Source organism: Triticum urartu, chromosome 5A (genome assembly GCF_056163025.1).
Source record: "Triticum urartu cultivar PI428250 chromosome 5A, HENAU_Tu73, whole genome shotgun sequence".
In the NCBI taxonomy this organism is placed as follows: domain Eukaryota; kingdom Viridiplantae; phylum Streptophyta; class Magnoliopsida; order Poales; family Poaceae; genus Triticum; species Triticum urartu.
Genome location: NC_141877.1, coordinates 109,529,248 through 109,543,202, shown reverse-complemented (window position 1 = coordinate 109,543,202; position 13,955 = coordinate 109,529,248). Strand labels below are relative to the sequence as shown.

At 41.9% G+C, this 13,955-nt stretch overlaps 2 protein-coding genes across 6 annotated transcripts; both read right to left on the bottom strand.

The window, feature by feature from the left end:
- Window positions 1–1,265: 1,265 nt before the first annotated feature.
- On the bottom strand, window positions 1,266–1,777 carry LOC125531114 (uncharacterized). Its single transcript, XM_048695519.2, has one exon. The coding sequence runs from the start codon at window positions 1,671–1,673 to the stop codon at window positions 1,434–1,436; it is 240 nt and encodes a 79-aa protein (XP_048551476.1). The 5' UTR covers window positions 1,674–1,777; the 3' UTR covers window positions 1,266–1,433.
- Window positions 1,778–4,376: 2,599 nt separating this feature from the next.
- On the bottom strand, window positions 4,377–12,384 carry LOC125508066 (factor of DNA methylation 1). 5 transcript variants are annotated; one of them, XM_087525611.1, is made up of 9 exons: window positions 12,318–12,384; window positions 11,565–11,630; window positions 10,159–10,335; window positions 9,684–9,835; window positions 8,968–9,138; window positions 8,651–8,866; window positions 8,290–8,531; window positions 8,012–8,063; window positions 4,377–4,765 (listed from the first exon to the last, which is right to left on the bottom strand). In XM_087525611.1, exons 3-8 carry the CDS (start codon window positions 10,328–10,330, stop codon window positions 8,054–8,056), a joined length of 963 nt encoding a protein of 320 aa, XP_087381737.1. In that variant the 5' UTR covers window positions 10,331–10,335; window positions 11,565–11,630; window positions 12,318–12,384; the 3' UTR covers window positions 4,377–4,765; window positions 8,012–8,053. The 5 variants fall into 5 exon arrangements, with proteins under 5 accessions (XP_087381737.1, XP_087381736.1, XP_087381738.1 ...); XM_087525610.1 differs by having other exon boundaries at window positions 12,291–12,353; XM_087525612.1 differs by lacking the exon at window positions 12,318–12,384 and adding an exon at window positions 12,093–12,273.
- Between the last annotated feature and the right edge of the window lie 1,571 nt (window positions 12,385–13,955).

The window sequence follows — 13,955 nt, the reverse complement described above, 5'->3', positions numbered from 1 at the left end:
TCTCAGCAAGTGGGTTTACAAATTACTCTTTGAGAATGGGGTATGGCAGAAAATCATTCGCAACAAGTATGTGGGATCCAATGCCATTTCTCAAGTTCATTGGAAACTCGGGGATTCGCATTTTTGGAGTGGCGTGATGAAGTCCAAGGAATTCTTTTTCCAATTCGGGACCTTCTCGGTTAGGGATGGTTCTCAGGTTCGATTCTGGGAAGACACCTGGCTAGGGAACAACCCACTAATGGTGTAATATCCGAGCTTGTACAGGATTGTCAGACATAAATTTGTCACGATCAAACAAGTTTTAGGACAACAAAACCCTGATATTTCTTTCCGTAGGGACCTTCTTGGCCCTCGCCTGGCAGCATGGAATGAATTACTCACTCGTCTGGAGGACATTCAACTGTCAGATGAGCCGGACGTCTTTCGATGGAACTTGCATCAGAATGGCAAATTTTCTGTTAAATCCATGTATGATGCAATGGTTCATTGTGATGTTTCAGTTGATAACAGGAAATTGTGGAAGCTCAAAATTCCTCTAAGAGTGAAGATTTTCCTCTGGTTTTTACATAAAGGAGTCATTCTAACTAGAGATAATCTGGCACGACTAAACTGGCATGGGTCTAAGACATGTGTCTTTTGCCAACATGATGAGATTATTAGACACTTATTATTCGAGTGCAAATTCTCTCGAGCAGTTTGGGCCATAGTTCAGGTAGCTTCTAATTTATACCCACCACGTAGTGCACGGAATATGTTCGGCAACTGGTTGCAGGGTATTGATAAACAATTTTCTGCACATATTCTCGTGGGAGCGGCGGCCTTATGCTGGGCACTGTGGCTTACCAGGAATGATGTGATCTTCAATAACAAATGTGTTTCATCTTTTATGCAGGTTATTCATGTTTATACACGATGGCTCCGTATTTGGTCTATTCTATAAAGGCCGGAGGATAGGGACCTTTTTATGATGACATCTACACAACTGGAGCGTTCGGCTAGAGCGGTTTTCTACCCCTATGGATGGCGGTGTGATCTACGGATAGAACCTACCGCACCTTAGCGTCGACATGATTTATTTGCTTCGCTTTGTACCAAATTATTTTTATTATTCTTAGAACACTCTTGACTTTTTGGCTGTGTGCATTTAGCTATGTAAAGGCCGGGCTTTCTTTCAATGCGATTGTATCACCTCGATATATCTATTCAATGAAAAGTCCTTTATCGAAAAAAAGAAAGAAAAGTGAGTATCGACTACATTCAGCAAGTTGAATAATTAGCAACGTTGCTTCTCAGTGAGAAGGAAAAGGGAAAAGACATGACCTGAATAAGCGCGGTGTTCTACAACTTACAGTAAGGGAAATAAACTGTCGAGCGTTTTATTAATACGGTACAAGCAAAGCGAGCGTGGGTCACCTAAGCACAAACTAGCGAAGCTACTCGAGGCTGGAGTCCACGCGGTCGACGGAGCGCGCGAAGGCCAGGATGTCCGACGAGCCGTCCGCGGCCGCCTTCCCGCCGTCCGCCGGCTTGGAGGCGATGGACTCCCGGACCAGCCTCGCCACCGTGGGGCTCAGCGAAGAAGCCTCCTCCTCGTCGGGAGGAGGCTGCTGCTTCGGGTGCTCGTCGTGATGCGGCGCGCTCGCCGGCATTTTGTCCGCGTGACGCTGCTCCATGGGATGGGAGATCGGGCGTTGGCTGTGGACGTGGAGGCGGATAGTGTGCTGCCCGCAGTCGCAAGGTGAAAGTGGTGTGAATCGAGTATTTCGTGGGACACGCTATGCTTGCTTAAGTATACGAGCGACTGGCTCGTCTAGATTGTTCTGGGCAACACGTGTGCTTCTTTCCAACTGCTGCGGTGACGCGTGTGAGCCTAAGAGGTCTTGGGCCTTATTTTTCAGTTCTTTTTTAAGAAGGGGTGGGTATCCAAAGGGAACGGAGCTGGGCATCTTAGATAGGTACCAAGACTTTTAAAGATATCATAGTACCCCATCCGTTTCTTTTTAATCTACATATAGGATCTGATCAAAATTAAACTTTATAAATTTTGATCGATTTTGTAGAAAAAATATCAACATCTACAATACTAAATTTATAGGGTATGAAAATTAATTTCATGATGCATCTAACAATATTGATTTCATATTGTGAATCTCGATACTTTTTTTATAAACTTAGTTAAAGTTAATAAGGTTTGACTTTGACCAAATCTTATATGCAGACTAAAAAGAAAAGGAGGAAGTATCACCTTTAATATAGAGATTCCTCAAAAAAACCTTTAAAATGATTCATAAATTTTTATAACTCCATACTTTATTTTTTTCACAAAATATGCATATTTAATTGTTTTTAAGTTGCTTACCACATGGGCCATGTGGTACAAGATATGCATCTACAATTGTGAAAAATCATACACTCAAATTCAACATGCACATGGAGAGAGAGAAAAACACAAATAAAAGACAAGTCCAACCTAAATAGTGCCAGTAGACCTCATTTCGTGCGGCGGCCTCGAGAGTGGCTAATGACCTCTGGACCTCCATTGTCTTGGTATTTCGGTGTCTTTGGCACCACATGAATGAGGTGGATTTTGACAACATGCCGGTTTCCGCTCAGTCGGTCCTTTAGGCTCATTGGGCAGGAGTTTGTGTTTTGGTGACCTGCTGTTTTGATTAGGGTTAGATCCCTTCCCGTGTGGGTCGTTAGAGACTAGAGAGCCGCGAGTACTCACCTTAGACGCAGGGCCGGCGTGCGTTTGTGTGTGTTGACATGGTTAGCCTTTAATGTATGGCGTTATAATGTTTTTCAGCCGCTTGAACTCTTCCTCTATATGAGCGTAGCGTCCACAAGGGCAAAATATAGGGTTTACTCCTCTGCACGAGCCATCCCCGCCATAGCCATCTCAAGTGATGATCAAGCGGGGATGCGCTGCCCTGCGCCCAAGCAAGACAGGTGAAGCTGGAGCCACCAACGAGCAAGGGAAAAGGCCCAGGATCGCCGCGTCGCCCTCAAGCGATCGGAGAAAGTTAGATTTACCGCGAAATCTGGACGGCATGTCTCTCTAGACAAGGTTACCCGAGTCGCCGACAATGGAGAAGATGGAACCACAGCCTCTTGGCACAAAAGTAGTGTGCTTTCCTGAACCTTGATCCAGACTCGCCACCACGGAAGAGCCCCCAAGCTCATTCACCTCGCGTGTGCCGGAACTGCAAGACCCGCCTCGAGCTCCCACAAGAGATCATCAAGGCATGCCTCATTTTTTTTTAAATAAAACATCCTCTTTATTTATTAGTAATAGTGGTTACATCGTCTATAAAAAAATTTACAATATCGTTCATAGGTTCCTCAAACCAATCCTTTGTTTCAAAAAATTTAGCTACTCTAGCAATTTCATGAGCTACTTTATTTGTCTTCCTATTACAATGTTCAAATCTAACTAACGGAAAATCACAAGCCATAAAATAACAATCATCAAACACAGCTGCTGCCGCTCCCACTGTATGTCCTCCATTCTTCATCGTGTCAATTACTTCCATATTATCGGAGTTAACAACAAGTCGGTTGCTTCCCGCCTTTTGTGCAAATCAAGGCCTGCCTCATAGTTGCTCTCCTCTACCAAGTCTCATAACCGGTTGTGCCCGCACCGGGAAGGAGCAGAGGACGCCGGACGGGATGAAGGAAGGGAAGCAGCGGAATCTGGTGGAGGTGAGGGGCAAGAGGGAGAGTTGCCAAGCAAGTCGCCTACAGGGGAAGAGAGCGACACAGCAAAGCCATCGCCTCCGAGGATGAAACCTTCATCTAGCCCTTTGTGGTTAGATCTGACAATGGTTGTGGCCCGCCTTCCCTTCCAGGAGGTGTCTTTTTTGGAGAATCTTATCGCAGTCTATGTGTTATCAAGGATAGTGTCGGATGCAGTTGCTTGTTACCATTCAACATGACATTTCAATGTCATGCCCCCTTGTTTTTCTTTTAATAATGCATTTCTGTGCATCCTTGATGTCTCAACTTATTCTTGACTTTGTTGTTGTATAAACTGTTTAATTGACTTCCGCACATTCCCCTTTATCCAAAAAAAAAACAATGGCATGGGTTCAATTATTTTGTTGGATGCACATATTTTTCATTCTTCAATACAAATGCGCACTTTTTATATACATAAAAAAGACTAGCACTCTTTCTTTTTAAAGTAACCATGAAATATGTATCTAACATCCGGGGAGCACATTGGAATACAATATGCACATACACACCTACGTGGTCTGCACACACGAAAACAGATGATGAGGTTATATGCCACCGGATTATTATTTTTCCATAGCAAAGAAAATGTGCATCTTTGTACGAAAATGTAGACACATGTTACTTCAAACATTGAGCCATTCATAGAAACGTCTTGCACGTTAAATATCGAACTTCAGAGTTCACACTAAATTAGATACCGCTGAGTCTACCAGAATACTGAAACATTGTTCTGATCTGCTGGTAAAAGAGTTGCACGCAAAAGCTTAATACGGGCACTCTACCAGAGGTTATAAACGGTACCAAATAGATATACATAACACATACTCCCTTCGTTCCAAATCACTCGTCGCAGAAATGGATGTATCTAGTACTAAAATACATCTAAATACATTCATACCTGCGACAACTAATTTGGAACGGAGGGAGTAACTCCTAATATTGTTCTGCGATGCGTTTCATAGACAATTCCAGTCTTCAGTTCTTCACCATGAGTTAGTTAATCCTTCAGACTGGTTCTACCTAGCCACTGCGCAATGTGAACAAAGATATTGTGAAGATTGAGTGGACAAGATAAAATCTGTTAGAAATGTATTGCATATGCACTGCTGTAAGGACAACAACATTAAAACACTTATAACTGAACCGTTGTAATTATTTTTTTTTCCCTACAGGTGTTATAGAGGTCAGAAGACAGTGCCCTTTTAAGATACCACTTATCTAACAAGAGGTAAGAGGAGTATTTTAATCTCACCTTCCATTGATCGAATGCTTTCTTGCTGTTATATGTGTTATGAGGAAAAAATAATAATTTTAATTCCACATTTCCAATTTATAGATGATGTCCATGTTGACTACCGCACACACAATACATTTCTCATACCAAGGCCCAAGAAAGACGACTTCTTATGGAACAATTTATATGATTGCCGGTAGACATTGAAACTACACATCTCTTCAAAAAGTTTTGCATATCCTCCTAGTTATGTTCAAAACTAAAACTCACTCTTCCAATCAATAAATACATATACTATTACCGATATCACTATAAATATCAATTTATATAATTACAATTACTATAAAATGTAGAGCATATCCAATGATATGTTGTATAAAGATGGTTCATTGGAATTTTGGTGACTAATACTATTCACATATAACTAAAAATATGGTCGTTTATTATAATTTTATTATTAGGCATGCCATGATAATCATTTGACGCAGCTTTATTCTTCAACTTATTACAACATTGATATGCACACATTATTAATGGCACATGAATATTTTTGTCCCAATAAAGAAAGAAAAATTCCATGCATCAATTCGTATTATGATAATTTTTCCCTTAACTAATGATGTGCTTTAATAGTACATAATTTTACTAGGTGCAAACTCTATATTAACCTTACATGGTCATTCATAGCTTGCATCATTTTAATGCCCAGGCTACAGGTAGCTCTATCATGAGCATGTAGTCACTTAGCTAGCCAAGGCGCAAAATGGATGAAAACTAAGAAAACCATATTATATAACAAATCTAATTGATGTTTGCTAAGAAACCTACTGCACGATATCATGCGATAAGCTGGGTTCATTCAGAAGTTATGGCATCTTCACGTCAATTAATTAGCCAAAACAACTGCCCAGAAGACCGAAATCACACAATGTATTAAATAAAGTTGGAAGGTGCGGGTCATAAAGATTGGCCCAACAACCCCAGCCCCTGGCGATTTATGCTATACAGACCTGGAATACATAATTGGACTAGATCATTGAGGCGCAGTAGTGAACAAGATTGCGAGCTACCTGTCGCTCAGGACTTGAATTGCTTTCTCATTCATAGCCTCTTACAACAAGAGCAAACAGCTAATGCAGTACATATTAGTTTGGCATTACATAAAATAGATGGTTCGCATTAGTTTGGGAGCACCTGAATGTTTCTCCAAAATGCAATGCATATTAATTTCAAGGACTGATATTTGGCACACGTGTGCCATATAAGCAAAACTGCCACACCTCTACTTCTTTCATTTTAAAGTACCACACGATCCCTCGTCCTTTGACCTCGCCTTCTCCCAAACGACCCCGTAGGCTCGCCCGAGAAACCTGCTTCTCCTGCACATCTCGGGTGCCCACCCCCGAAAAAACTGTCACTTCTTCACGTCTACCACATGATTTCTCCTCAGGACAAAGTTACCATGGTATTCGTATGCAAGTTATCAGGCATGTGTTGCATAACTTACCGTGCTATTTACATAGAACGTACCAGGTACTATGCTTCAACAACTACACCCCTTCAAAGTTACCACTGTGTTTTGTACACAAGTTATAAGGTCTTCGATGTGTAAAATACAGTGGTACTTACACATAAGTTATCAGGGTATATGTACATCAACCTCCCCCCGGTCAAAGTTACCATGGGGGATTGTACATGAGTTACCGGGTCTACAGTTCGTATATTATCATGATACTTGCACCTTAAAACCTGGGTGTGTTTCGGTAGCTTTTTCCATAGGTCAAAAATTACCATAATGTTTTTGCGTAACTTATCACGTCTATAGCACGTGTGTTCCTCATGACATTAAACATTATGTGACTTTCCCGTGGCACGCCATGTGTTGTGTTCATCCAAAAGGCCCACGCGCGAGATGAGTGTATGTTTTTAACAACTTATTTTCCTTTGGTAAAAAAGTAACCATCATGTTTATATTGCAAGTTATCGGTTATGCGGTGCTTATATTATCATGTTATTCACACAAAAATTATTGGGGGTGTTTTGAACAACTTTTTCCCGAAACAAAAAGTTATCATGGTGATTCTAGGTAACCTATCAAGCCCGTAGTGCTTAAAATATCATGCTATTTACACAAAATTTATCAGGGGTATGTTTCAGCAACAAATTCCCCCCCCCCCCCCCCCCACGGGTCAAAAACTTATCATGGTGTTTAGTTATCACAGTGCATATGTTTTCATGCTATATGCACATAAAAATGCCAGGGGAGGGAGATATACTACCGTGCTATTTACACAGAAGATACCAGAGTATCTTTTCAAAAAAAAAAAAATTCCCTACGGTCAAAGTTACCATGGTGTTTCTACCTCAGTTATCAGATGTGCGCTGCGTATATTATCATCTATTTACACATAAATTATCGGATATCTTTTCACATTTGTCTTCCCCAATGGTTAAAGTTATCACGATGTTTGTATCTAAATTATCAGGTCAATGGCGTGAATGTTATCGTGCTATTTACAGAAATTACCGGGGGCGGGTTCAACAAATTTATTCCCAATGATCAAAGTTACCACGATGCTTGAAACAAAAAGTTTTCCAGTGCTAACATATTAAAGGCAAAAACATGTCAAAAACAGTATTTCCCTTAGCTTGTTCAACAATGAGTGTCATAGGTGAGGTGGTAAGCTCCCTTTGTTGATTACCTGCAAACCAGAGATCAAATCCTAGTCCAAGCATTATTTTTGCCAAAAATCAGGAAGGGGCGTGGGGCCATAATTGACGATTACGAAAATTAGGAAGGAAATCAGGGAAAGAAATCGGGAGGTCGTGCGGGAAAGGAAGGAGATCGAAAGGGAACTGACGGCGCTGGATGCGTGTGGCAGTTTCGCAATCTGCCACACGGTTGCCATATACATATTTCGTAATTTCAATTGACATTGTTTTATTGTGCATATAAATGTCAGTTGAGTTCCTCTTTTTCTGTCTCGATTCTCGAGGTCTAGGAACTCATAATAGTTTCATCATAGTACAGTCAATTACCTGTGGGTCATCATCCTGTTGCACCACCACACCCCTACAAGGTCACCTTGCGCTGCATAGATCCCAAAAAGTATTTTTTTTTAGTCTAATCATGTCTTCCGATGCAACTATTATGCATTTAAGAAGGCTAATGAAATGCATTGCACCAGCTGACTAAAGATTTATAGGAGCAGAGTTGTTGGTTCTATTGTAGTCTGCTGAAAACATGACTCCAATCACAGTAAACAATGTTTAAGAGGCAGAAGAATTTTCAACATGTTAAGCTCATGCAGTCATACCTGCGGGTTCTGGATTTCGCGTCACTCAGACGCTTCACTTGACCGAACAAGTACTCGATGCTCTCACTGTGAGTGGCTTTTCTCTTGCACTTGTAATTCCAGACCTCGGGCACAATGTTTCTATCTCCCAGCCTGCCACTTTCTTGAATTTCTACCAAACAACTCACCACAGCCTTGTGCACCCCTTCACCCCATGCAGCACATAGCCCTTGCAGCTTGTCATCATCGACATCAATAATCTCCTAATCACATAATCAAGTAGCAGTGTAAGTTCAGTATCTGTCATTCGAATCAACTGATAGACCGCATGTTATGACTGTGGAAGAACTTAGATATTCAGACAAGATGGTTTAACTGCTACCTTTGGGATACCTTCAACTGTGACAGTCTTGAAGGGATTCCACTCTGGGTTCTGTATATGCCCCTGCCAAACACGGTGTACTTCTTTAGCTTTTTCTCTTGCTTCTTCGGCAGGCAGCTTCTTACGGCATGCCGCCAGGAATGGCCTGTCATCCAATTGCCCTATGTTTTTTAGGGCGATATTCCTTCCTCCAGTAGTACTAAGATCAGTGAACCCCTGGAATACAAACTTCTTGTATCAACTTTCTTTATATATAAGATTTCACATAGTGTGATGGGATGTTTGCTGTATCTGATATCAACAAAGAACAACCGAACCTCAATCAGCTTAGAGTGGATATCAGAAATTTCCTTTCTAGTAGCCTCAAGCTCAGTGTTTAAACCTTGATCAGGATTATCTATAACGGAAAGATCTTCCATAAGCTCATGCTCATCAACATCTTCATCTCCAGATTGCCGTTTCCTTTTCGGCATTGATCTTGGGTGTGCCTGCTTTCACACGAAATTTTTAATTAAGCAGGTAACACAGGAAATAAATAAATAGAAGATAGAAAAGGCTCTGTTTACAAAAAATGCAGAACTGGGTTAGAAATTTTGGTGCACAAAGATTCGTCCGGGCATTACATGATACTGAAAATAAAGACACCAAAAAGGGAGATGGGAAATTTTGAACTCTGGTAAGTCTCTAAGATAATACACTGATTCCATATCACTATACTAGTTTAGTAGTGAATGACCTGATGAATACAAATGTTCCAGAGACACTACTGCACAAAAAAATCTTCCAAGATCATTTGAGCTAATAAAATGAAGAACAGAAGACTCCAATTAGGAGAATATTAAACTGCCCACCAAAATCTGAACAATGGTGGCTTTGCAGACAAGTAAACATTAAGGTGCATTAGGTAAGCAGAACTATTTTCCATAGGCTCCAGCGTCCATGCACCAAATTATTCATGTCATTATGTTAGTCCAAAGCAGCAAAGATTAGCATTTAACAATGATTTACAATTGCTCTACGAAATACTGCTTACCATTCCAGAGTGGCTCTGCTGAAAACCACTTCCCTGCTGTTGATCGCTCGATTCCCTTGCTTGGAGCTGTTCCTTCAGAGATTCAAGCTCTGCTGCCAGCTCTTCATTCTTTTTAGTGAGGCGGTCCTTTTCAGCAACCAGTTGGTCAATCGCTGGTCACAATACCAAAAAGGATAGAGCGTAAAGTTTAGCTTGTCAGGTTTATTATGTATTCTTGACTGACCAGAAAAAGTGTGAAGTATCTGTAGTATTTCTATAGTTCGGAGAAAGTGAACTCTCGCTTTTCAGATTATCCTATTTTTTTATGCCACCAAAATCTATCTCTTACGACATGATCTTCTCAGGAAGTATAATATCAAATGATGTCCTTGTCCTTATGAAGTAACAATACCAAAGACAACAGATTTCTGATCTAAACGAGCACTATTCGGTGCAAAGTATATGAAGATCTTAAGAAGAACACAACAGCATTTACCATTCTGTCGTTGCTGGAGATTTTCCCTTTCTTCGATGACACAGTGAAGCGCATTTTTTATGCCAACACAGTCCATGAAGGCATACCTGTGGAACTCCAGCCTGGAGTGAACATCTGAAGCCAGCACATCAAGGGATGTTGGCAAGCGACTTGCATCTCCTGTCTCAGCCATATAGTCTGTGGAAAAAAATCAGGATATAGATCCATTTGGGTTATGTCCACCAAGATGGCCAAAATCAGAATCGGGGGTTGGAACTAGGAAGTCAGTGTACAATTTTTACTCTTAAGTTGCATTATTGGTTATTCCACTGAAGAAATTTAATGAGTATATATCACTTCAATTATATTGTACTGTATACTTTCTTCATCCACACAAAATTTCTTCACTACGAGTTTATGTTGTGCAATAATAACAACTGGAGTACTAGTTACGATGGATGATGATATTGAAAGAGAAGGTCACTTATGTGTCCCCATAATAAAGTTCATTTGGGTCCCACCTAAGGTGTACTCACTTATTTATTCACAAAAACGAAATAGTTTCCTCAAACCATTCTTTTTTTATTTCTGAAATGTAAAAGGAAAATTAAATATTACTTTTTTTAGCAAAAGAGAGGCTTCCCCCCTCCGATTTCACAAAACCAGGTTCAGTACCAGACTGACTTACATCAATCCACACCACTAAGGGTCAAGCATTACAGCATTACATGCCAGCTAATAAACGAAGTATCAACCATAGCACCTCCAGACGACATACTGGGCACAAAGTAAAAGCAACAGCATCTGCATAACTACTAATTAAATATTACTTAGCTAATCCAAATCATGTGTGAAGTCAAAGTACTCTCTAAATTGTTCAATGTGCAAGTTGTCTATAGCATAAGATATGCACTAAACTGATCTGCAAGAAAGAGATCAATATGTTAGGAGCACCCATATGCGTCCTATATTTTCAAATAGCGAGAGTACCAGCTTATGCAAATTCAGCAAAGAGTGATGAGGCGCTATTTTCCTCACCGGACAAGAATTCCAGAAAAAATAGGAATAGCATTTGACAATCTAAAAGGAGGAACTATATCTAAAAGGAATACTACCTAGAACTTACATATTTACCTAGTAGAACAGGAATAAGGATAACAGTGTGTGCTTCTTTGTTTTACCTCTTCTAGAAATAGAAGAATGCTGACAACAATCACTAAGACATCAACATCTATCAGAACAATTCCCAGAGGAAATAACCCGAACAAAAACACCAGATATATAAGTTATTAGGGTTACAAGTTAGCATGTGATTCTTGAAACGCAAATCCTAGAGGCCGACCATTTTCCATGGCCGTCAATTGTGAGGAAGACAACCACAAAACAATCAGCATCAGGGCAATCACACACACAAAGAGAAGAACCACCTGAGGAAATGGAGAACCAGCAACAATTTGTTGGCTACACGCCTACACCAATGGTCCCGAGCTGATCTGTAAAAGGGAGAACACAAGCAGGTCAGTGAAGGCTGAAGGGGAATACCAGGCAGGTATAGCAGCACAGAAGCTGAATTGTACAGTAGTTAAAAAGAGGTTCACAGGTTCGATTGAGGGCATTCTAAATAATTACTTTCTCCATCCCCAGAAGAATAAAACAAAATAGAAAAGGCGAAAAATAAACCCTCTTTTTGCAATGGAAAAAGAGCAAAAGGAGAAAATCAAAATAATAACAGATTATTGTTCGGTAAAAACGACCTCTTTTTGAAATGGAAAAAGGGCAAGAACCCTAAATGTGCCTGAGCACTAAGATCCGCGGTATACTTTTAGAGAACCATCTCAAATCGAAAGTCTATGAGCAAGAATTTATGTCTAGCCACCAAACAAACCTTCAAAACCCTAAAAGTAACTTCAAAAGCAAAGGAATCACAAATTGGGTGCAGTGGTTCAGAGGCATACAAGAACCCTAACTGCAGGGATTCTGAGGTTCATCCTTTTAAAAAAGAAACCAGACAGATTCAAGCATCTCGGACAGGAAAATATGAATCGATTGCACACGCGAAAAAAAAAAGAAACTACAACTTTAAGATTTCTTATTGGATTTTCGCAGAGAGAAGAAAAACAGGGGGAGGGGGAGCGGGGGAAGTTAGAGATTACGGGAGCGGGAGGGGGCGCGGGGCGTACCAGTGTAGGCTGGGAGGACGACGTGGCCGGGGCAGGTACTGTGCCTATAATGGCGACTGTCCTGCTGGTTCACTACCGCTTTGCGTCTCCGCAAAAGGGTGGCGGGTTTTTCTCTTTCTTATGACCGTTGACAGACGAGTGTTTTTTCTACTACCCCTATAAAAACATAAAAGAGCGGAGAACCAAATCATCTCAACCATCAAAACACGTTGATCTAATGATCCAAATCGTCTTCTAGCATCAAACGCGTTTGACACTCTAATTACCCATCACTGCTATTGATTATAACTACTTTTAGCCTTAAAAAAGGCTCGCCTAGGCAGAACACCCGATCCCCTCCCCATCTTACGCCCGCCCACGATCTCCCGTTGCTCTCGCAAACAACCAGGTAGTTTCGTCCGCCACCGCCACCTAGGGCTGGACCAAAAGCTCGTATCTTACGAGCTTAATGAGCGCTCGATAATTCAGCTCGTTAAGCTCGTAGCTCGCTTCTTAATGAACAAAGCCAATCATTGTTTTTAGCTCGTTAAGCTTAACGAGCTTAATGAGCGAGCTAACGAGTTTCACGAGTAGCTCGTTAAGCTCGTTAATAACAACACAATACATATTTTCATCTTACATGACAAACTTTTTGTAGCACCTCAGCTCATCTATTTAATCTAATCGACATATGAGACAACAAACTACTTCATTTCTTTTTGTAGTCACCATATTTCAACTTGAAAATCATACCTACACGTTCATTATGTATATCGTAACACATTATAATCTGTTAACGAGCGCTCGCGAGCACTCACGATCTTCAAACGAGCCGAGCCGAGGCAGGGTTTTATGCTCGTTAATCTTAACGAGCTTAACGAGCTGCTCGCCCCCCACCCACCCACACACACCAAGCACTTCCCGCACCTCCCACATGGTCTTCATGGCTGCGCCGCCACCTGGCCCGCCTCTGGAAACCGGCACCAGCACGCGGCCGGCCATGGATCCGCTCGAGGGGTAAACGGACCAGGGCGGCGGTTCTTGCCGGCGCCAAGGAGCGCGAACAGGAGAGCACCCCGCTGTTGGCGCGCCGCCGCATCTGAGGGTGCCAAGAAGCACGATCTTGAGGGAATTGACTGATGGTGCGGGATTGGTGGTCCAGAGCGGCGGGCGACCCCGAAAGAACAAAATACTCTGTTTTTTGACGTTCTTCTTGGTTCTTTGGCGCAGGAACAGCCTGAGTCGGACTCGCAACACGACATCCATTGCCACCGGAGCTGACGATGGCGCCAGTTCAGAGGCCCTGTTCTTGGCGCATCGTCATCCTCGGTGTCGGCGCCGGCGGAAGTCAGGCATGAAGACGTCTCTGTGATGGCCGGCGGCGATCAGCTTGCCGGGCTGGGAGACGACCCGCAGCAGAAACAGGCTTGCTTCAGTAAGATCAACAATCCGATGCATCCAGTTCTTGCCTTCTTGGTTACATTTCTTAATTCATTTGATAGGATGAGAGTGATTTATCATCACTAGCGCATGTTGATCGGTACACGCCATGCCGCCTGACTCCCGTCGTCGCCTGTTGTCGCGAAGTAGAAAGCAATACTCCACGAAGTGCTCCGTCGCCACGGGGACATCAACTTTTGCCAGCGCAATGGCCACAGC